This window comes from Populus alba, chromosome 9, assembly GCF_005239225.2.
Source record: "Populus alba chromosome 9, ASM523922v2, whole genome shotgun sequence".
In the NCBI taxonomy this organism is placed as follows: Eukaryota; Viridiplantae; Streptophyta; class Magnoliopsida; order Malpighiales; family Salicaceae; genus Populus; species Populus alba.
In genome coordinates this window covers 10286207-10307061 of record NC_133292.1, presented here as the reverse complement: position 1 = coordinate 10307061, position 20855 = coordinate 10286207, and the positions used below count along the sequence as shown (strand labels likewise).

Sequence of the window (20855 nt, the reverse complement as noted above, 5' to 3'; positions counted from 1 at the left end):
CATAACCATGGATGATTGTTATCTCGTCTTCCTCAAGCTAGGCTACCAACCTTAAAACAAAACGCCAAGGGGCTTTGACTGTTAACCTGTCGATAACTCATCCTGCATGGATCATATTTGGAATTTGGAATGCAAAAAGGAATAATTTCTCGATTTGGATATGTTACTTGGTGGGGGAGAGGTTTTCAGAGAGACGGTAATCGATGTGGAACCAAAGCTGCAACGTACAGCAAGTTAGTGCCAAGAATGATTTAACGTATTATTATTAGAAAAAAATTGCTTTCAAAGGTGCAAAACGACATGTTTTCTTCGCAAATAACATCATTCATCGCAACTCTTAGATCTCAAGTCCCAAGTACGTGCCTCTAATGTTGTAGAAGCTAGATCCTCGTATCAAATAAAGCCACAAATGAGTTGTCTCGCTCTCATGAAAGAATGGTTTTAAGAGCATCTTTCACTTGGGGATATTTAAACTGGAAACCTAACTCCTTGGCTTTAGTAGGAAGCACCCTTTGACCATCCAATACCTGCAAAGAACTCAATGTGCCTGTTTCAGCATGGTGACGTGGAAGAAAAAGACAGAACAGAAAGTGTGCAAGTCCTTACCACTGAAGCACCTTCTCCAAGGACTGCTTTGAGGGCAAAGTCAGGTACAGGAAGCCACGACGGCCGGCCCATAACATTTCCCAATTGTTCACACATCTCAGCCAATCGAACAGGATTTGGAGCAGTTCCATTAATGACTCCTGAGGTTAGGTCAATAGAAGTTCTGAAGTTTACAAGTTAGGGTCATGTCCAAACAAAAGAAGGTTAAATGGAAGAAATCATTAATGTACTTATTTTGTTGCCCCTGTAAATGTGCCCGTCAGAAACACAAGTAAAAATATCAAACTTTCTCAGCAACAATTTATTGCCCTTATTTGACATGTGAAATCAAGACAAGAAATTTGTTAAAAAACGAGAAGATTACCTTTATAAGATGGATTTGTTAAAGCTTCGTAAATTAGGTTCACAATATCATCCAAGTGAATCCAGGAAAACCTGTACAGGTACAAGAACATCACAGGGGAAGTTCATCACGGGTCACTGTACTGATTCCTTACGATTGAAATGAACTGATTGGCTTAAAAAGAATTTAGCAAAAATATCTTCTAAGTTTTGTAGGAGAAACAATAGGAAAAAAAAACTTCCACGGGAACTGAAATCTCTAAGGTTCTGCAATTATGCTGAGGGACATTTCGATCCAGAAATAGAAGGCTGATGACTTTTCAAGAAAATCTTTCCTCCAAAATGCTAATCAGATGGAGCTTTGGTAGCAGAAAGTTTTGTTCACTCTTCTATTGTACAAATAGTAATTTACCATTGCTGTCCAGAGCCCAAAGGTCCACCAGCAAACATCATGAAGAGAGGGATCATTTTAGCTGCAAGGAAACAAGCCATTCCATGAAAGAGGCAGAATATCATTTCAAAGAACCATTAGGCGAACGCTTTTATAACTTAAACAATTCACAGTAGGAACAATCCGTCCTATGCAGTTGGGAAATAAAGGCTTTCTTTACCAGATCAAATGACTTCAAACAATGTATGAATTCCTCACTGATTGTATCTGTTATATGATAGAACAACTCTGACCTATAGATTAAGTTTTAACAGTTCTCTACAATTCTATATGTAGGATGATCCAACAATACTTGAATCTCAGGTTATATATCAAGAAACTGGCAATGCACCTGAAAGTCAGCATGAAATGCAAGTAAAAGCATTTGGAAGATTGAGTACCTAAAGCACCACCATCTTTGCCAAGGACAACACCAATGCGGATAAGAGCTAATCTCACATCTTTATTTACTTTGAGGGCTGTTGCTTCCCATTCTCTACATACCTGAATAGATATGTGGGGGTTTTAAGTATAGATTTACACATAGCAGAATAAACCAAATGGAAAGCAACTATTCAGTAGAAAATACAGGCATTGAATCATGCCTATGTTACCTCAGCCAAGTAGTCATTTCCCGATGGACTGCGCTCGTCAAAAACTCGTGTTTCACTGCTGCCTGAGCATTTTTGAGGGAGTAAAAGAAAAATATATTGTGATCCATTCAATTTCTTGTGAGTGAATATTAAAAAACATTATGGTTCATGATCTTTCCAGTTCCACTTTTAAGTTTCACCCATAAAACTAATGACAGTTTTCTTTCTTTTTCTTTTTGCTGGTTAGTGTCCTTTTGAAATTATAAACATCTGCATGAAAAAAATAATAAAAACGATTCCTAGCAAACCATCGTATTCCAAGTTAATTGCATAAAAACACTAAAATTGAATGGAAAGACAATAGGAATATATCAACACAATTCCCAAGTAAAACAAGCAAGCAAATTTTGAGATGACTATTTTCGAGGAAAAGTAAATGAGATGTCATGTGATCAATAGAAACCAACCATAGTAACCAACAGCCGTTGCGCTAACCAGGACAGTAGGCCGAACTCCTTCTGGTGAACCATTTATTAAATCTACAACCTTCAAAATCAGTTATAATGTGGATGAAAAAACAGTAGATAGAACAGACCCTGTGTTAAGAATAATTAACAAACTCTCCAGAAGAAAGGAAAAAATATGATTGTCTAAGATACCTTTGAGGTCACTTTGATCCTGCTTTGCTTGATCTCTTTCTTGATCTGCAAGACAAAAGGAGTTGATATAAGACCTTTTAAGGTAAATTGCAATTTTTTTTATCCATAAGAAAAATATGTACCTCGTCATAATTGAAGTAAAAGATAAATTGATACTTATAGTGGAGCTGTTTCGGACATGAAATCATGACAGATATATTTTTACTGAATTCTATTAATCACGTTTATTGTAAACATTGTTCACTGTATTTAATAAAACAGCGCCTTAAGCAGTGTTCTTCCAGTTCATGATTATACTAATGTCTGCTTCACCATGTAAGTAATAATTAAAATCAGAACTTGAAACGCACAAGAGCCAGATCTAGTGAGAGGCTGAGCAAGCAACTAATGTTTTGACAGCCTGAGAGAAGAAAGCGACATATCCATGTAAAATGTAGAAAACATCTTGAGGCATTATGCAACTTCTCAAACCAATCAGGCATTTATGGAAAAAAGGGATGCACTAAGAGATGCAGTGAGTATTACAAACCTCAGGTGACCATCTTGTACTAATGGGCAGTCCAGCCAAATTTACAACAGCATTTGAACCTTGAATGCAGTCTTTCCAGTCCTGCTCCTCCGCAATCAGAATCCCAGGAAATTCCTTGACTACAGATTTCAGGCAGTAGAAATATTTTTTAGAATTAAAACATAAGAAAATAAAATAATAAAAGCATTACCGGACAAACTGTGGATAGCTTATCTGAGCCTTTGCGGGAAATTAGAACTTTTTATCTACATGCTATAGAAGTATCTCATTCATTACCTTCTTACCCGGAAATATTAACTGAGCTTTCGATCTTGAACGCGTCAATACACGAACAGAATGTTTATCTGCGCACAAATTACGTTGTTGTTAAGCAAAATCTAGCTGAGTTCATTTGATCCCCACAAACATCATTCTGGCTTAACAATTAAATCTCAACTAATCAGAAGCTAAAATCTAAAAAAAATAAAAATCAACTCCAAAATAAAATTTCAAAAATGAAAACAGTGGTTTTTACTTTTCACCAGTCAGCTATCTCAAGAAAGTTAAGAATTAAGTATGCTAATTAATTGTTCAAGATGATGAATTGAAATGACAATTAATCTTGAAAAAATTACAAGAAGAAGAGAAACGAACCTGCATGCAGTCTTTTGCACCAAATCTTTTACCAATAATCCAGTAGCTTCCAGTTACTGATACAGTCATCTGATTTCCCAACATCAAAGTCTCCAAGTAATCAAACCTCTCATCTTTCATTATATTTGAAGCACAAAATTAATGCATTCAACACTTTCTTTATCTAAAAGAACATATCTACCTTCTGGGTTTGGTCAGAGGCACAACACACCCTCAATCTCTTAGTACAATGAATCTGCAACAAAAGATAGCATACACCTTGCATAAGCAACAAGAAAATGTCAATACTTTCAGAAACAAAGATGAAAACACAAAGTAGAGTGATTATAGAACTAACTGAAAAGACTTGAGGAATTTGGAGTGAAGAAGTAGAGATAGAGTTGCTCCATGTTAAAGTAGTAGTTACTCTATTTGACACCGACTCCATTTTCACTACAGAGAGCAACACTTTGCCGTCTCTGTGTCTGCTGCTACAAGGATGGGTTTTGATCCATGAATGTACAAAACTAAAGAATTGTCAGTTCATTTATCCTCGTGTTTCATTTGGAGCCACAGCAACTATCACGTCATATCCATCACCCGTTATTGTTTGGGCATCCAGATTTTGTCCAGCAATCTACACCAAAATTGGCCTATAGCAAAATGAGAGGCAGCAGCCTCCAAGCTACCACGGGTTTGTGTTGTTTTTAATATCTTAGAAAAATATTATAATAATATTTTTTTTTATTTTTAAAAATTATTACGTGAAAATAATTTAAAAATATCAAACATATATTAATTTAAAATAAAAAAATTAAATTTTTTAAAATACTTTTTAAATACAGTGCCAAAAGTCACTTTTAAAACAGCAGATGATATATTAAATAAAGAAAAGGCCCATCAAATTAATCCAGCCAGGACTGTTGGCGAAAATAAACTGGCATATCTTAATGTACAATAGATACCAGCTCTTTTTATAAAATAAGATAAGCTAAAGATCTGATAGTCCAGTAGGAATTAGAACTACAGAAGACCTGGACTGAGATATGCCCACAGAGGAGGCCCAAGATAATTAGAAAAATTGGACTCTGAATGGACCAGAAGCCCATTGGTATTACAAAAGGACCCACGGTGGCCCATGCACTGTAAATCCACTAATGAAAATAAAATCCATAACTCTTCACTTCACAGAAGAGGATTGTCAGTGAGAAATGGCGACGGTGATGCAGTGGTGCGGCGCAGTAGCGAGGAGGGCGATGGTGGGTCAGAGATCAGCGGTATTTTCAACATCATCAGTATCAAGTGGTGCAGAGATGGCGCCGATCCTTTGTGGAAGAGGGGACAAGAAAACAAAGAGAGGGAAAAGATTTAAAGGAACTTATGGAAACGCGAGGCCAAAGAAGGAGAAGAAGATTGAAAGAATTAAAGATAAAGTTGAGGTGCCCAGGTCCACTCCATGGCCTCTCCCTTTCAAGCTCATTTAATGAAAATTATAAATTGTTTATTGTTACTGTGTTCTCTTTTTTAATGACTGAAATGCTCGATGTTATTTGTAGCAGCTGCCCTTTTTTCCTTCTTAGAGTTTCGCGTAGTTAAGAACATGTACATTTGATGTGGGTTCTTAATGAATTTGTGTTTTGTGATGAATTTTGAATAAAACTACTGTTTCTTTTGGGTTTGGTATGTTTTAAAGGGGCATGGATTCCTGTTAATATCCTCGTAGTAAACTTGAACGTTGTAATTAAAATTTGTGGTTCTTTATTAGTGATGATGTATGTTTGGTTGCTGATGTTTCGTGTCGAGATTATGGAAGTTCCTGATCAAGGCTAGTTATTTTGTTATTTGTTTTAGAGATAGTTTAAAGTTGCAGAGTTTTGTCGAGCTCAAATGTCAAGTCAATTTAGCCTAGAAAGAAATGAAATGTGGGTTATGTAGGGAACTGTAAAAACTACTGGCCCCAACAAGAAAGTTATCAGACAACTTAGTTTCTCCTTAAAATGAGTGTAGTGTCTCAAAGATGAAATGGGATAAACTTGGTGATGGTAAATATCAGTTTTTGAACTGTCTCAAAGATAAAATGCTGATTCCTGTTAGTGTGAAAACTTACGTAACTTAGGTTTGAACTTTTTTGTGATTGGGAGAAAAATTTGACTACAAGAGGGCTATATTGATGTGAGTGGAGATGTAGTCTGTAGTTGCTGTACGAAACAGAACCTTGGCACCACTTCTTTAGCCTTGACGAATGCAAATTCCCCTTCTTTTTTCTTTTCTTTTTGCTGCAATTGGCATAGCAAATCCAGTCCTGGCCCTTTGAGTAGAGCAACTCAAATGACGAACTAAACAAGTGTCCATTCCAATTGTAATGGTTAATATATAGTGTTTGCTATCTTCTTTAGGGTCCATTGCAAACCCAAATCCTGTTTAAATTGGCCACCATGATGCTATAATTCAATAGATCGTCTCCCTCTCCCTCTCCCTCTCCCTCACCTTACCAGAGTGGGTTTTAATGAACAATAGAATATAGAAAGAGGAGATACAGATAGTGACCGGAGAGAGTACACATGAAGGAGGTTTAAGAATGGTGGTGATGGAACCATGAGGGGTGTAGTTCAACTGATCAAACCTTAAGTTTTCTTTTCAAAGATCATCAGTTCGAGTCTCATTAAATCTCAGGATTACTAAAGGTTTATATAGTCGTTAACTTCAGGGTTTTGGGAGATTAGTCGAGATGAGTGTAAGCTAGGCCAGACACCCACAATTACTAGAAAAAAAAAAAAAAAAAAAAAAAAGAAGAAGAATGATGAAGATGGAACAAGCTGACAAGACACGTGAAGACTTGACAGAACCTTTCCTGATCCCGTTGTTTTTGTGCTTGATGATATAATAGGTCTCTGTATTCTGTGTCTATGTCGCAACTATTTCTGTCCCCCCCCCCCCCCCCGGGGAGTATTACATACAACGCATTAGTTCTTATTGTCTTATTCTAGGACCAGGACCAACTATCACCGAATTAGAACAAGATACCTTGAGAGGGATTTTCTGAGAGCCTAACTAAACAAGATTCTGAATGCAATGTGCTTTGCTACCTTTATGAATTCCAGCTTCCTCCTGCAATTGATCTGACAGATTTAGAAATAAGCCCGCTACTATTGCTATCCCCAGTATCAGAAGCTAGAAGCCGAAGAGCACAATCAGAATTACAATATAAAATGCCCAGTCCCAGTCAGAATAAGCCACGTATCTGCTTGAATGTTTTGCGAGTTTGAATCCACTACAGACTGCAAATAGAGCATTGAAATGGCAACAATCGACAGGGTTATTCGCAATTTTGTTGCATGTACGGTAGCAGTACCCTTATGCCTCATCTTTCACATTTCCCTTGCTGCCTTGTCATTCATAGGACAGGGCAAGAGAAATAACTGAACCCAGAGGGCCTGATGTAAAGAATGCTTGATACAGGGGGTGGCTCACATTTCAGCCTATATAAAATGCACATGCATTAAAAAAGCCACTGCATATTTCTATCTGACCCCACGAATAAGCAGATTATGTGTTCTTTACATTGTTTGCTGTGCTGGACATCGCTTGCCTCCAGTGTGACCCAACAGATTTGAAAGCCATGTTCTCATTTTATCTTTCGTCAAACTTTCGTGAGGTTTACACTCATTTGGTTCTTGTTTGATGGGTGGCATTGCTAATTTTTTGCAACATTATGGAGTATTTCTTAAATAAAACTCGTTTCCTGCCATTGCTGGTACAGTTTATATATGATTTCATGGCAGTAGAGGAAAAAACATGACGCTTGCTTCTCATGGAGAGACTCGATAAGCAAGCTTCAAAATAATTCGCTCACTTCGATTCTAATGATTTGCATTATTGAGCTTTCATTCCATAACCAGATGCCAGTAACAGAGAGAGGACCAAAGTCCCCTCCATAATCGCACCTGCATTGAATTTATAAACAAAAAAAAATGCCTGATCAACAGCCTTTCCTAGCTCCCCTCCTTCAACGCCTGTTAGGCCATGTCAAATCTACTATACCTATGGCCAGTTCCAAACCCTCGGTTAATGACAACATTAACAATATTTACTGGCTTTTCAGGAAGAAAGAATCGGCTGTAGACCTATCAGGGTCAGCAGCGCTGATGATTTTCTCCAGATTCAGAGATGAAGTGCTCAGCAGTATTAGAAGATCATGCGGAGCACTCTCCATCCTAGAAAGGTTCATGAGTTCTCACCCGAGAGACGTGGGTGAGAACCACACGCAGGTGTCCACCTCCTGCCCTATGCTTCTCTGTGACAAAATATGGAAAAGACGCAAATTAAAAAAAGTTATTATTCACTTGAAGGATTCGTTTTCAATCCAGTTATGCACCATCTCATGAATACTTGGTACTTGCAGGACACGAATATATGTTCAGAGAAAAAACAAAATACACAACAGTGAAAAATGAGAACCACAACAATGTCCACTATCTGCCTTGACTTGAATTACACAAAGCGGATGCTGGCTTTGATTTCTGGAGCAGTCATAGATCACCTCAATCTGCACAGGAGACAAAGTTGCAGCTATTGTAAGAACATTATGGCTCCGACTTCACTGTTAGAGGAATGAACTTGACGGGTTCCTCAAGAAGCAACATGCTAGGTGAAAAAACCATTTTCAGGAACACGATAACAGGAGATACTATAGCATCTCCCAATTCATAAGCACAACACAACTAAGTGACTGAATAAAACCATATGTAGGCTGCCCAGCAAGCAAGCCTCATTGATCTCCTTGCAATCTTATAATCACTACGATGCAGAAAATTACAAGAACAAAGGGACCAAAATACCAATTTGGGAACAAAAAAGAAGAGGTTACGGCCATCCCAGATTCATTTCATTACCATCAAACCAGATTGGGGAGTGGCAGATGGCAGTGCATCAGCAGAGATACAATCTGACACAAGTTTATTGAAAAAGAAATGCAGCCAATAACACATTATGTCAAGCAAATGATTATAGTGCTAACCTTTATTTTTGCATGTGAAAAAAGAGGTTTTTAGTCATTATCTTCTCGGCCATAGTTATATACTATCTCAATCTGCAACAACACCAAATAATCAGAATGATACCGAAAAAATAAAAGCACATAAAACATAACTACCTTGACGAAGTTGGCACCAAATATCCATCAGTAATCAGTGTTATTATCAATTGAATATTAGCTACTGTTCACTAAGATGCACAACAAATCTAAAAACATAACAGTGGATTCCTAATGAAAGAAGCCCAGATGCCCCCAAGAATTACGCATTTTAAGAATATAGGTCAACCTAGTAAGATGATACTTAACAATAAGAAGCTCTTATCTTCTTTTACATATACACCCATCCTCTATTTTTTTTAAACGGCACATGTTCAGAAGACTTCTACCAGAGCCAATCACATATAAATCCACCATGTTAAGTTTGCATATAGAGATTATCGATGCATCTCATATATGACACAGTGAAGGACAATGTTCTTTCTTTTGAAAGCTAAACCACAATGAACGAAGCACAATATTTAAACAATCTAATTTAGCTACTAAACAAGAAAAGGAAATCATTGATTGGGTATCCAAATTCTAACATCCACATATATGGTGCAAATGCATAGAACACAAGAAGCCAACAAAAAGGAATTGACCCAAAAGTTCCATGTCATGCCCAAACAAGACAGAGAATAAGGGCAGGTGAAAAGAAAAGGTAGAACATGTAGAATAATGAATTAAATAATCAATCATGATCATTACCCCTTCAGGTGGAGTTGGGTTCCGAGTGAACTTGCTGCCGCCAGGAGCCCAAGGAACTGTAAACAAATAAGATCAGAGCCTGAGAATGCTACCTATAACCTTAAAAAACGTTTCTTCAACAAGAAAACTTCATAAATTCTCAAAACCACATGAATCAATTATGTTTATAAAGACATAACAAGAAAAAAAATTATCCTATTTAACACCTCTCTCCCTTCCTCCCTCTTGTACACTCCTATACTTCACAATTTCAGTGCATAATACAACATGTCAATGAAATGCTGCCAACTAGAAATGATGTTACTCTTTTTGTCTTCCATTCATAATTTGTTTGAAATTAACAATCTGTTAAGACCCAAAGTTTGACAAACTGAATTAAACCGCGGTCAGTCCTTATCACTCTCCTCCCTTACATAATTTAACACTACTCTTAATTCAACCCGACCTCCCCAAAAAACCAGAACCCAAACACGGAGTAAAAAAGGATAAGAAAAAGGCAGTAAAATGTGAAATAGAAAATAAAAACTAATTTACCAATATAAGGATCAGGATGGCGCCACTTATTATATTGCGCCTCGCCATCTGCTATCATTCTATCGATTGTATCCGGATCTTCCTATTCCAATTCCAGGAAATAAAATACATAGTAAAAAAATCCTGAATAAATTACCTAATTAAAAAATTATCACCCTAAATCACAGAGCTATACCGCTATATTAAAATGTCAAAAACATTTTTTTTCCAATTAGTTAAGAGAACGAACCACGTGTTTGTTATTCTCGAACCTCGCGCGGAGAAGATCGGCCTGGTTACAGCAGGGGGGAAAAAGGAGAGTTAATTGGTAAGAAAATAGAGCAGTGAGATCTGATTGAGGGATGAGAAATTAGTTACATCTTCGTAAAAGAGGTGGCGATGGACGGCCCAGTTAAGAGTGTCTTTGAGAGCACGGCGGTAGAGGATCCTCACTCTCTCCTTCTGTGCTGCTCTTCGAGCCAGGTAGCCCGCTGCTGCTACGCTCATTTCTTTTATTTCTTTTGTTTGGATCTCCCTCTCTCTACAGCCTTCTTCTTACTTTCTCACTGCTGAAGCTAGGAGAAAATGCAATGTCATCTAAAAGAAAAGGGTAACGGCGTCGTTTCCACTCCATAAGGACCATAACCATTTTCGATAAAATTTACTAATATTTGTAACCTAGAAATCGCCAACTCGCCATCCATTGTTTCGTGGGTCCTGGGCCTAAAGACCCTTAAGAGATTTTCCTAAGCGACCCGGCCCTTCCCGGCACATGAATATATACATTCAAAATATTTTTTTTAATTCTTCAATTTTTTATGATCAATCGGTTGTAAAAAAAAATGTATAAAAGAGATAATTCGAATCGAGTATCCTAAAATATTTATCTCGAATTATTACTAGTGAATTTCTTCTGACATCAACCCTAAAGTGATTGATAATATTTTAAGAACTCGATTGAGATAAAAAAAAAAAAATGGTGGTTTGATATTTTTGAAACAGTGCTCCTCCGTCCCATTCATGCGGAACAAAAAGAATTAGGGTGAGAGCAGAAAAGTACACTGAGGATAGTCAATAATTTCTCTTACTATAAATTATGCCTCCAAGCTCGAACGTTAAAATAGTCATAACATAATAACTATCTAAAAATGCGTTACGAAACAAATTTTAAAAATATAATAGTAGATTTCAAATGCACAAACATGAACATAATGGGCAAAGCAAAACCCAGTTCAACTTCTAACATGATTCAAGCTTCCTGCAATTTTTACAGCTCTAACAATGGCAGAGGATTTCATCCATGAAAACAATGATACATGGGCCTGATTCAAGAAATCACATCTCCAGTTGTGTTATGTGGCACAAAAGGAAGCCTAGAAAAGGGATCACTTGCTGTACGTCCATCCCAAGGACCTTCGCTTTGTGCTTGAGGTCGGGGGTGTAAAACTAAGCCCGAACATCTCCTTGAGAGCTTGTCCCTGTTCCACAAATCTGACCAGCTTTGCGACAACGGCAGCACTTTCCGTGACATGGTTAATGTCCTTTGTGTTGCTCCATATGCGGTTTGCCAACTGCATCCTTCTACGTTTTGAGTTCAACGCAATGCCCCACTTCTTGTAAAGTCTGTTTCTCTCTTCTTCTGAAAACCTCTTGTTCATCAGCTTGCTTAGCATCCCTCTCTCACGATGAAGAGCCTTGATGCTGTTTCCCAGATAAACGTATATTAGTGTTGCAAAAACTTAAAGCATGTCTATGTGCCAGGAAAAAATAAATCACCGGGCACCCTGTAATTTTCAAGTGGGGAAACGGATGGGTTCCAGATAACATTGAAGTGCAGCCATTCCATACCATGCATTATCATACCCAACACCATTCTCTCTTATTATGTAATCAAATGTCTTACCTAACAACAAAGGCTCACAAGGTACACCTTTTCTGGTATTGAAAAGGAAAAAAAAAATTGCGTCACAGAGCCACAAATTGGTAAGAAAACTACTATAAAACACCAATAGTGTCACGTGCTTCCGAAAAGGCAACAGAATATTTTTGTTTTTTGTTCTCCTTGTTTCTGGTTAGGTTCTCTTGCTTTATTGGCAGATCATGTGAGATATACATGCTGGATGCATTATTGGGTAAAAAGTTTCAAAGTTCCAAATACATGTGAAAACACATATCGAATATGCATGGATGAGAGAGAGAGGTTACCTTGAAGCTAGTGTGAGAGCCCGACCACCTCCCACGCCCTGATTTCCCTGAGAAAATGTTTCCTTGAGGAAGGAAAGTCTCCTATGCTCCACTTCCATGTATATGGAATCTGTTGGATCGCCTCGAAAGAGCAAGAAAAAGTAAGTTCTGTGGACCAATGACACATTGCAAGTTTGCCAGAGTTCCAGCATTGCTCTCTGCTGTCTCTCAAATTCAAGAGGCCAATTGGGAGAACTTTTCAAAGATTCATGCATAGGATTCAATCCTATGTCTCTTGAACTCTTTTCATATTTATCACCCATTGTCGTTGCCTCTGTCTCCTGAACCTGTTGTTCAATCAAACCAAGCTAAAAGTGAATCTTGAGAGAAACTCGGTCACAAAGAATGCAACTTCAAGCAAAAACATTGAAGAGAGAAAGTATTCTCACCTGACCATCAACAAGTTGCTTCTCATACTCCTCCTGGGCCATCTCCTTCAGTCCTGCAACAAAAGTGTGTATGCTAGGAATATCCTCATCTGCACAAGTTCCGATGCTCCGTGCTCTGAAGTCATCTGTGCAAGCACTTCCAAGAGATGACTGAGAGTCATTTCTTGACAATATTGTAGCAGTGGCACCATAATCAAGTGGAGGAATTTTCCTTCGGGGTCCTGCTGGTCTTCCGGTAAACTTTTTCCCAGATCCATTAGGTGGTGTGCTATCAATTTGTTCTGCTTTCTCAAATCCAGGAGAAGGGCCATTCATGAAATTCTCTCCACAACTCCTGCTCCTTGTTAAGTTCAGGCTTCTAGAAGTAGACATATCAGCTGCTGACTGTGGAGATGATTCATCAGGGCAGGGACTGACCAGAGCATCAATGGTCCTTTGCACATGATGCAATCTCTGCTCCAACTCATTATAACCATTTTGCACGTGACTCCCTTCTCTATCTCTATTAACTGGAGTGGATATTCCAGCACCTGCTGTGGCTCCGTCCCTGAATGCTGTCAAAGCCAAAGTTCCTTCATTCTCACCATTTGATACCGAATGGTGTCTGAAATTGCTCCTGTTCCTTGTCTCTTCCATTTCAATACACTGAACTTCCTTACAGTAGTCATCAGCATCTTCTGCAGCATCCTCTAGACTCTGAGATGAATTGTATCTAACAATCTTCTTTCCTATTGACATTGGAGGAGAAGTACCATCAGATAAACCATGTCTGTCGGTGTTGTCAAGAAGACAGTAGGGTTCCTCATCATTGCTCCCACTGTCTCCACCATAACAAGCAGGACCAAACTTTCCAGCACCTCCATTCAGATAATGAGGATCACCCATGCCTGATGATTTGGATACGGAACATTCATCTTCCCAAGTAGCCCCTGCTTGTGTATTATGACAATGACTGATACCATTCTGAATTAAGAGCATGAAGAAATATTTAACAATTACAATTGGAGTGATATCATCAAACATGTAGTGACACTTCCAGGTTAGTTAGTAAAAATACCTCCTTTCTTGAATTTTGATCATTTCCAATCACTCGCAGCAAATCCTCTACTCGAGATTGAGCAAGATTCCTTTGCTTAGTCAACTCTCTAATCTCCTTCTCCATCTGCATGAAAGGAACCACTTGATAGGGTGTAAGTCGATATATAATGTGGCAATCATGTAGAATCTTCTACACGATATGTCATAGTATATCTTTAAGTTTTGTTCATCCATAAAGCTCAATCATACAGCAGGGTCTAGGGAATGCAGACTAAGACCATCTATGCATTGAGGAAATTAAATAATCCTTTGAGCCAACCAATGGCGAAGGGTTGGGGTGGGTATTTGTGTACCCGCAGGTGACCCAGAATAACCACAACCATCAGAATATCAGATTTGCTCAATAAAGAAGCTATTGACACATTCTTGATTGAGAGATAATTGTAATACTTCCACTGGTAAAATTTATTGGCCAAGTTCAAAAATGGAATTATTGATTCTGAATTGAAAAATCAACAGTGTCTAGTACCGTCGACCACCTTGGTTGCTATTAATTTTTTGTTCATGTTTCGCATGGGTAAAGCATTTTGCAGAAAAAAGTTCAGAAAACAAATAATTACCTTTTGAATTTGAAGATCTTTCTGTCTCAGTACAGATGTGTAATCACAAGTTGAGGAAGCAAGGTCAGGACTTCTCAACTCACTCTCCAACCTAGCCACCTCCTTTTGCAAATGCTTAACCAATGCCTTATCAGACATGACTACATTGACCTGTGCTTTTGTAGTAACTTCTTTTGCACAACAAGCAAACAAAAGAGTATTTCTAGTTTGCTCAACATGGCTCCGTGCAGGGCTCAATGTGCAGATGATGGCAGTTCTAGCATTGCCACCCAATGCAGGCTGCAGTAACCGTGTCAGCTTAGAATCTCTGTAATTGATGTGTCCCTGCCTCCTATTACTGCACAAATCATTGCATCAGCCAGATATGAGATATGATCGTGTGAATCTATAAATTGATAAGATTTCAACTTTCAATTTACACCAATTGCAGAGAAAAAAAAAGGTGGCAAAGAAAATTTTTAGGAAGGGGGGCAAGATAAAGTAAAAGCAGCTATGTCATGATTCGTGTGTAGTAACCCTAAACAGACACCATTAACAAAATGCTCTGAACACTGTTCCATATCACTCAGTACAGTTCTAAGACAGCTCATATGAAAGGTGTGTGCCACTGTGTGCATGTGCCTCTGTGTTCCAGGGACATTTGCTTGTATTTTTACTTTCACGAGATGCCAACACGGTTAATATCCTTTGAAGCATGCATGAGACTAGCCAATCTTCCTATATTCATTTTTAACAATCTGCATGACTCTTGACCATTTAGTACTTTCAGAAATAACAAGCAAGATAGGTGGTGGCAATATTTCAACCACAAATTTGACATCTAGACTTGTCAATTTGTTATTGAAAAATATACCAAAGTTAAAGCATTTTCACAAAACAATTTAGGATCATGAATGATCATGACAGAAAATTGAGTCCTAAACAAATGCTGAAAGAAACTAGATTTAATCCCAGTGGCAATTGCAGAATAGTTAGTGAATATCAGCTGTGTTAGAAAATCTAGATGCAGATGAAAAATGTCAAATTATCACCACACTGCAATAACCACATGCTTTAGCCACAATTATTTATGTCACAGACACAAAAGCAAACATTGAAAAGAAAATAAAAAATAGCCACCTTAGCTTGCGAATAACGGTTCCCAGAGTCAGTAAACTTCGGTTAATGTGGCAACCTTCTTTTAATCTTGCTCCAGTGGATATTGCCTGAGATGCGCGCTCACTTCCTGCCAAATCAACAAAATTCTGCACCAAAACCAGAACTCAATGTAACTTCCCTCTGTTATTAATATTTTATTCCTACTTTATTAAATTCATGGGTGATAATAAGTTGAAATGATCCGTACCACAGTGGCAGAAAGAGTGGTCGAATTTTCCTTGCCCAAGAATTCACAAGCAGAACTTTCAATTGTCTGCGAGAATTAAAAAAAAAAAAAGCAATAACTCCAATTCAAATTCCACGTATTTTCATTACAACTAAATGCTTGTACAATTGTACTAGAGAAGAGGTGAAAGGAAAGGGGCATACTAGTCTAAGAATTTGATGGGATCTGGAGCTTTTCTCATTCAAGGAGGTCTCCCCTATCCGTCTTTGAGCTGTTATAATAACCACAAGATAAGTAGATGCACAACACCACCCAATAACAACAGCAGGACTTTGTACAATGCTTTACCTTCACAAACAGAAAGAAGCTCCTTTAGATGGTCCCAGTCCTTTAGTGTTTCCTCGGTGGCTTTCTCAACTACAGTCCCTTTCTGACCAAAACAGGAAAAAGAATCAGACCAGTTCGTCAACATATTTGTGGAATCTAGAAAGGATAACAGCATTCACCTCTGGATCATCCAGCAGCCTAAGTGGAGTGCTGTCCATGCTAAGCAGATCTCGGATAGCTTCATTGTATATCTCAATTGCTGAGAACTTCAAAACAAATGCTCTTTCTTCATGCTGCGATGTTAGAAATAGTTATACAAAGGTTGGAATTAAGAAAACAAAAGGGAAACAGAAACAGTTCTGATTAGAAACTTTGATTACCCTATGTATATAGTCAAATATATCTGCCACTGTATACTCAGTTATTCCCATCATGGTGTATGTTTTTCCACTGCTCGTTTGCCCATAAGCAAAGATACTTGCTGGAAATAGCAAAAGTAGGTGAAATTTCTTTGCTTATTGGCAAATAAAGTGACAAAAAGGACTTGAGCATCATACTTACAGTTAATACCGCTGACAACTGAAAGGGCAGCTTCCTTGGCTGCTTCCTCGTACACTTCCCTTGTAGTATTGTCACCTCGAAATACTCTGTCTATCCCCAGAACATGGGCAAATGAAATGAGATGAAACACTTAAACAGAGAATTATGTTACTAAAAGCTGGCTGTTAATTCAAATTAACTGACTTCTATAAAGTTTGATGCAATGATATGTACACTAAATTTAAAAATTGAGCCAATGGAAGAAGCTATGACCAAATATATACATAGCGTTAGTTCTTTTGGCACACCACTGTTCACAGCGCTCTAACTATCTGACAGTGGACTGTGCTTAGCAAACAGTTCACCGCTTCTGAGGTCAGGTCAGGAGGGTTAACCAAAAACAAATGATTTGGAAGGCATCATGATAAATGATATGTAAGGTAGAAATCCACCATGGGTTTCCCTTTTGTTCATTGACCAAGTTGATAGCCTATAAGCAAAATGAACTAGTCCAATCTTAAAAGCATCCTAGCTTTTGTTATGCACATTACCAAGTACAGGGAACTGAAAAGCTCTCCAGGCATATTGTATCAAGAGTATATGCACAGAATTAGCTATATGTTTGACATGATGATCCTGGAGATATTAAATTGCCACCTATAATTTCAATCTGACCGAGCAAATATTTGCCAGAAAAAAGAGTTGCTCTTGGTGTATGATGCCAGATAACTCACGGGATTAGACCCAAAACATGAAGGCCTGGCCTCATTAAGAGGGACATATCATTCTCATTTTCATTTTTGACACCAAAAAAAGGAATCACAGAGCATCTCCTTACCAAAAGTATAAGCTGATGGAAACGTGGAGCCTTCACGGAGGGTATTCCGGTACAAGATGGTGGTGTCATTGATACATTCCCAATCTGCTACTTCATTTGCCTCAATCTCCTTGTCGTTCAAAGGCCTTAGCCTCACCAAAACAAGAATCTTCTCCTCGCGGGCACTCGCCATTTGCATCCTCTCCATCTTCAGCAGTTCTTCCTTGCCAATTGATCCCATTCTCCCAGTCCACACTTGTTCTTCTTCTCAATAAAATGAAATACGACCCATAATTTTCAAATATTCTGGTAAAAAGGAAAAATCTAAGTCTATGAGTCCAAAAACTCACAGGTACTCTTGCTTTTCTGAAATGCAAGGAGACAGTTTAGATGTTTAAAAAAATTGTTGTGTTTGCCTAAATGACAGCGGGCCCATCATTTTACTTTGACAGTCTCTGCAATAAGAAAGCTAATCATAGTAAGAATCTAACAAACCCAAAACATAAGTAAGTAACCATAAAACAGGCAATTTACATTCCATATCAACAACAACGACAACAATTACATCTAATCATCATTTTCAAACAACCGCCCAAACAACCTTTTAAAATCACAAAAAATATCTAAATAAATAATAAAAGCCCATAAGAGATAGAGACTTGAAACTACAACAAGATGCTGATCTTGGATTTCTATCTAAATCACCCTCGCAATAGATGACAACCAAAAAACAAGCATCTGCATTATTTAAAAATTGTAAAAACAAACAAAACAAGAAACAGACCTTTAGAAACCCATATTTAAATTTCTAGTCTCTTCCTTAAAAAGTGGTTCCTAGCCAGCTACAATGCTTGAAAACTAAGAAACAGAATTCCATAGTTTTTTTCTTGAAAAAAAAAATTCAATTCACAACCAGAAAAAGAGCAGCACATAGCAGCGACTAAACTAGTACATGGTCCCCGTCGACATAACATATTCATAAATACAAGCTCGTGCCTATATATGTGTATATAAAATACATACATATACGTACGCAACATACTTACAAAGCATGGGTCACTGTCATGAAACGGTAAGTGAGCAGAGTTGAAGCAAGCAATGCAGCTCAGATAAGATACTCTACATTTCCTCTTGCAAGACGCCACCGTTTCTGCTTCTCTCTCTTGCTCTCTGGTCTAAAGTGAGAGAGTATTTACCTTCTCCAAATCTCAAGCTCTGCAAGCCCGCAACTGCAACAAGGAAGCCAAAAGGAAATCAGTACCAAAACGCAGCTCTTAAGAATACTACTAATCAGTTGAAAAAAATATTTAAATACCCCGAAATTCACGCAGTTAACCGTTACCAAATGCAGCGGCAAAAGCAAAATTACAGTTAAAAAAACTGTTTTCTACCTTGAAGGAGTCGAGATTAGTAAGCGTACATGAGTTGATGTATCAATTTGTTTTGTGTATTTAGTAGCGCAGATGAAATAAAATGATTTGATTTAGCTGCGCTTGAACATGAACTGAAACTTGGCTTTGAAGAGAAATTAAAAGAAGAAAAAATGTGAAAACTATTGCTTTACGCGTTGCAAAAAAGAAAAATGTCAGTCAAAAGGAAGGGTAAATTTGGTATTGAAAGACCAAACCGAATGGAACAGTACAAATCGGCGAGATTTTTCACTCTCCTCCTCGCACGATCTCTCAAACAGAGAGAGAGAGAGTCCGTTTTGTTCAGTTTAATTTGGCTTGGTTGAGGTTCTATCTGTCAACGGGCAGGAAAAAAAAAAAAACTGTATTTGTACCTCTCTCTCTCTCTCCAAATTCTGTGTCAGTGCATCTGCTATCGAAGGTTTGTTTGTCAAGGGCAAAATTCTTTTTTACCCCTTTTGATTATTAAAATTACACTTTGGTCTCTGTAGTTTAAGACTTCTTGGTTTTAGTCGTATAGTTCCTAATGGTTTCAGTATGGCCCTTGAATTCATCAAATAGTTGATTGTAGCAAATAGTAATATAACCTTTAGAATCATTATTTTATAGTCTCAGATTTTAAGAGTTTTTATTGTTTCACGTGAATAGGATTTGGGAATGTGAAAATTTAAAATATTTAAAAATTGACACTCCATTAAATTCCCCTAACCAATGTTCAATGGTAGGTGAAACTTTTTTTATTTTTTTCCTTGTTTTTTGAGAAACTCCCAGAAATGGGGGTCAATAAATAAATAAATAAACCTCAAAAAAATTGGATTGTGCTAGCTATTGAACGGTGAAAGGGGTAGTCCTGGAAATGTTTGGAACATCCAGGGCTATTATTGAATACATTTAACATATAAGTGTAAAGGTGAAATAATGATGAATACATAAGGGCTGAATTGAATTTTACCCTTTTGCGAGGCTGGAAGGAAGTCACGTAGGGATAGGGATACGAGGGTTGGGTTTTTTCTTGTTTGGCGCCACGTGTATTTGTTGTTTTGGAGGGGCGCCAATCTATCGTCGATGGCTGCCGGCGTTGGACCCCTTGTTGATGTACGGTTGAGATATGGAGGGAATGGATGGTTGGTGTGAACAGGGAGTGATGAGTCGGCTACTTAATTACATTAATTATCATGACATAATTAGAATGCAATTAATTAAGTAATGAGGTAAATATCCCCGTGTGATGATGATAATGGGTGTGTATAGGTTCAATTTCTACCATCGTGTTTCTCCTGTATAGATTTTAAATAATAGGTAAATATCTCCATATTTCCATACGGTAAATGTTGAGTTTCGAATATGATATTTATTATTTAAGTATTATTTATAAAATAGCTACATAATAAAATTACGAATATCATGCATTTATATGTGTTATGTCAATATAGAGAGATGTATATTACATCATATTACATTAAGAAATTAAAAAATATTTTATATGTGTTTATAATACAAATGTGTGTATATGCAGGGGTGGTTGATTCGTGAATGATTGTAACCAATAGCAGAACGAGAGGAATTCTTGATTCTTCTTTTGATGTGGTCGAGATTCTTGTTTTTTCCTGTTTGTTTTCAACCATATGTACAGAATTGTTTTTCTGGTTTTCTTCTCAGTACAATGTTTTCGTGGCAACGAGGAAGAAGATTCTTTATATTGTCGTTGTATCCCATTACTGATCAACTACGGCAACCACTAGCCATGATGAAGCATGCTGTCCAAAGGAGCATCCGAGCCACCAAAATCCAAATCAGCAATACAATAATAAAACTCTCTGCCGGGAGTCAAGGAGATACCCCTTTTGTCGGGCAATTAATTATTATCAGGGGAAAATAGAAAAGAAAAGAAAAACATAAATAATATTATAAAAGCACCCTTATCCTATCAGATTGATTCGGGGCACTTGAAAAAAGGTTATAGTAAATTGTCAGGACACCTCAAATTAAGCATATTTCATGCATAAAAAAATATGGTATTTTATTTAATTTTAAAAAAATATTTATTGTTAACATGATTAAGTAATAAATTGAATAGTTTA

At 37.5% G+C, this 20855-nt stretch overlaps 4 protein-coding genes across 11 annotated transcripts; 1 reads left to right on the top strand and 3 right to left on the bottom strand.

Annotated features, from left to right (window-relative positions):
* Nucleotides 1-238: 238 nt before the first annotated feature.
* Nucleotides 239-4454, bottom strand: LOC118058977 (epimerase family protein SDR39U1 homolog, chloroplastic). Its single transcript, XM_035071797.2, is given in 14 exon segments — nt 239-527; nt 607-746; nt 971-1041; nt 1361-1421; nt 1780-1882; nt 1993-2054; nt 2439-2517; nt 2631-2675; nt 3160-3278; nt 3444-3503; nt 3793-3811; nt 3814-3861; nt 3974-4050; nt 4130-4454. Coding segments are annotated over 14 exon segments (1038 nt in total). The 5' UTR covers nt 4182-4454; the 3' UTR covers nt 239-425.
* A 494-nt stretch (nt 4455-4948) lies between these two features.
* LOC118058976 (small ribosomal subunit protein bTHXm) lies at nt 4949-5418 on the top strand. Its single transcript, XM_035071796.2, has one exon. It carries the CDS (start codon nt 4983-4985, stop codon nt 5253-5255), a length of 273 nt encoding a protein of 90 aa, XP_034927687.1. The 5' UTR covers nt 4949-4982; the 3' UTR covers nt 5256-5418.
* A 2675-nt stretch (nt 5419-8093) lies between these two features.
* On the bottom strand, nt 8094-10694 carry LOC118058974 (NADH dehydrogenase [ubiquinone] 1 beta subcomplex subunit 9). The gene is made up of 6 exons (XM_035071795.2): nt 10445-10694; nt 10317-10358; nt 10088-10169; nt 9554-9609; nt 8789-8860; nt 8094-8317 (listed from the first exon to the last, which is right to left on the bottom strand). Exons 1-5 carry the CDS (start codon nt 10571-10573, stop codon nt 8819-8821), a joined length of 351 nt encoding a protein of 116 aa, XP_034927686.1. The 5' UTR covers nt 10574-10694; the 3' UTR covers nt 8094-8317; nt 8789-8818.
* A 521-nt stretch (nt 10695-11215) lies between these two features.
* On the bottom strand, nt 11216-19176 carry LOC118058973 (kinesin-like protein KIN-7E). Of its 8 annotated transcripts, none has more exons than XM_073411560.1 (16): nt 18757-19176; nt 18408-18594; nt 17716-17820; nt 17387-17629; nt 16570-16659; nt 16389-16489; nt 16188-16301; nt 16030-16111; nt 15885-15952; nt 15703-15768; nt 15477-15601; nt 14358-14694; nt 13757-13861; nt 12700-13662; nt 12272-12618; nt 11216-11767 (listed from the first exon to the last, which is right to left on the bottom strand). In XM_073411560.1, the coding sequence occupies exons 4-16, from the start codon at nt 17604-17606 to the stop codon at nt 11452-11454; spliced, it is 2934 nt and encodes a 977-aa protein (XP_073267661.1). In that variant the 5' UTR covers nt 17607-17629; nt 17716-17820; nt 18408-18594; nt 18757-19176; the 3' UTR covers nt 11216-11451. The 8 variants fall into 8 exon arrangements, with proteins under 8 accessions (XP_073267661.1, XP_073267662.1, XP_034927678.1 ...); XM_073411561.1 differs by having other exon boundaries at nt 17387-17626; XM_035071787.2 differs by having other exon boundaries at nt 18412-18594.
* Between the last annotated feature and the right edge of the window lie 1679 nt (nt 19177-20855).

Coding starts and splice junctions, on each gene's coding strand:
- LOC118058974 (XM_035071795.2), bottom strand. CDS start 10,573: ATGAGCGTAGCAGCAGCGGGCTACCTGGCTCGAAGAGCAGCACAGAAG. Junction 10,359..10,444: donor GCCACCTCTTTTACGAAGAT/GTAACTAATTTC, acceptor TGCTGTAACCAG/GCCGATCTTCTCCGCGCGAG. Junction 8,861..9,553: donor ACCCAACTCCACCTGAAGGG/GTAATGATCATG, acceptor GTGTTGTTGCAG/ATTGAGATAGTATATAACTA.
- LOC118058973 (XM_073411557.1), bottom strand. CDS start 17,606: ATGGGATCAATTGGCAAGGAAGAACTGCTGAAGATGGAGAGGATGCAA. Junction 16,660..17,386: donor TCCATCAGCTTATACTTTTG/GTAAGGAGATGC, acceptor TTCTGGGGATAG/ACAGAGTATTTCGAGGTGAC. Junction 16,490..16,569: donor AGTTGTCAGCGGTATTAACT/GTAAGTATGATG, acceptor TGCTATTTCCAG/CAAGTATCTTTGCTTATGGG.
- LOC118058976 (XM_035071796.2), top strand. CDS start 4,983: ATGGCGACGGTGATGCAGTGGTGCGGCGCAGTAGCGAGGAGGGCGATG.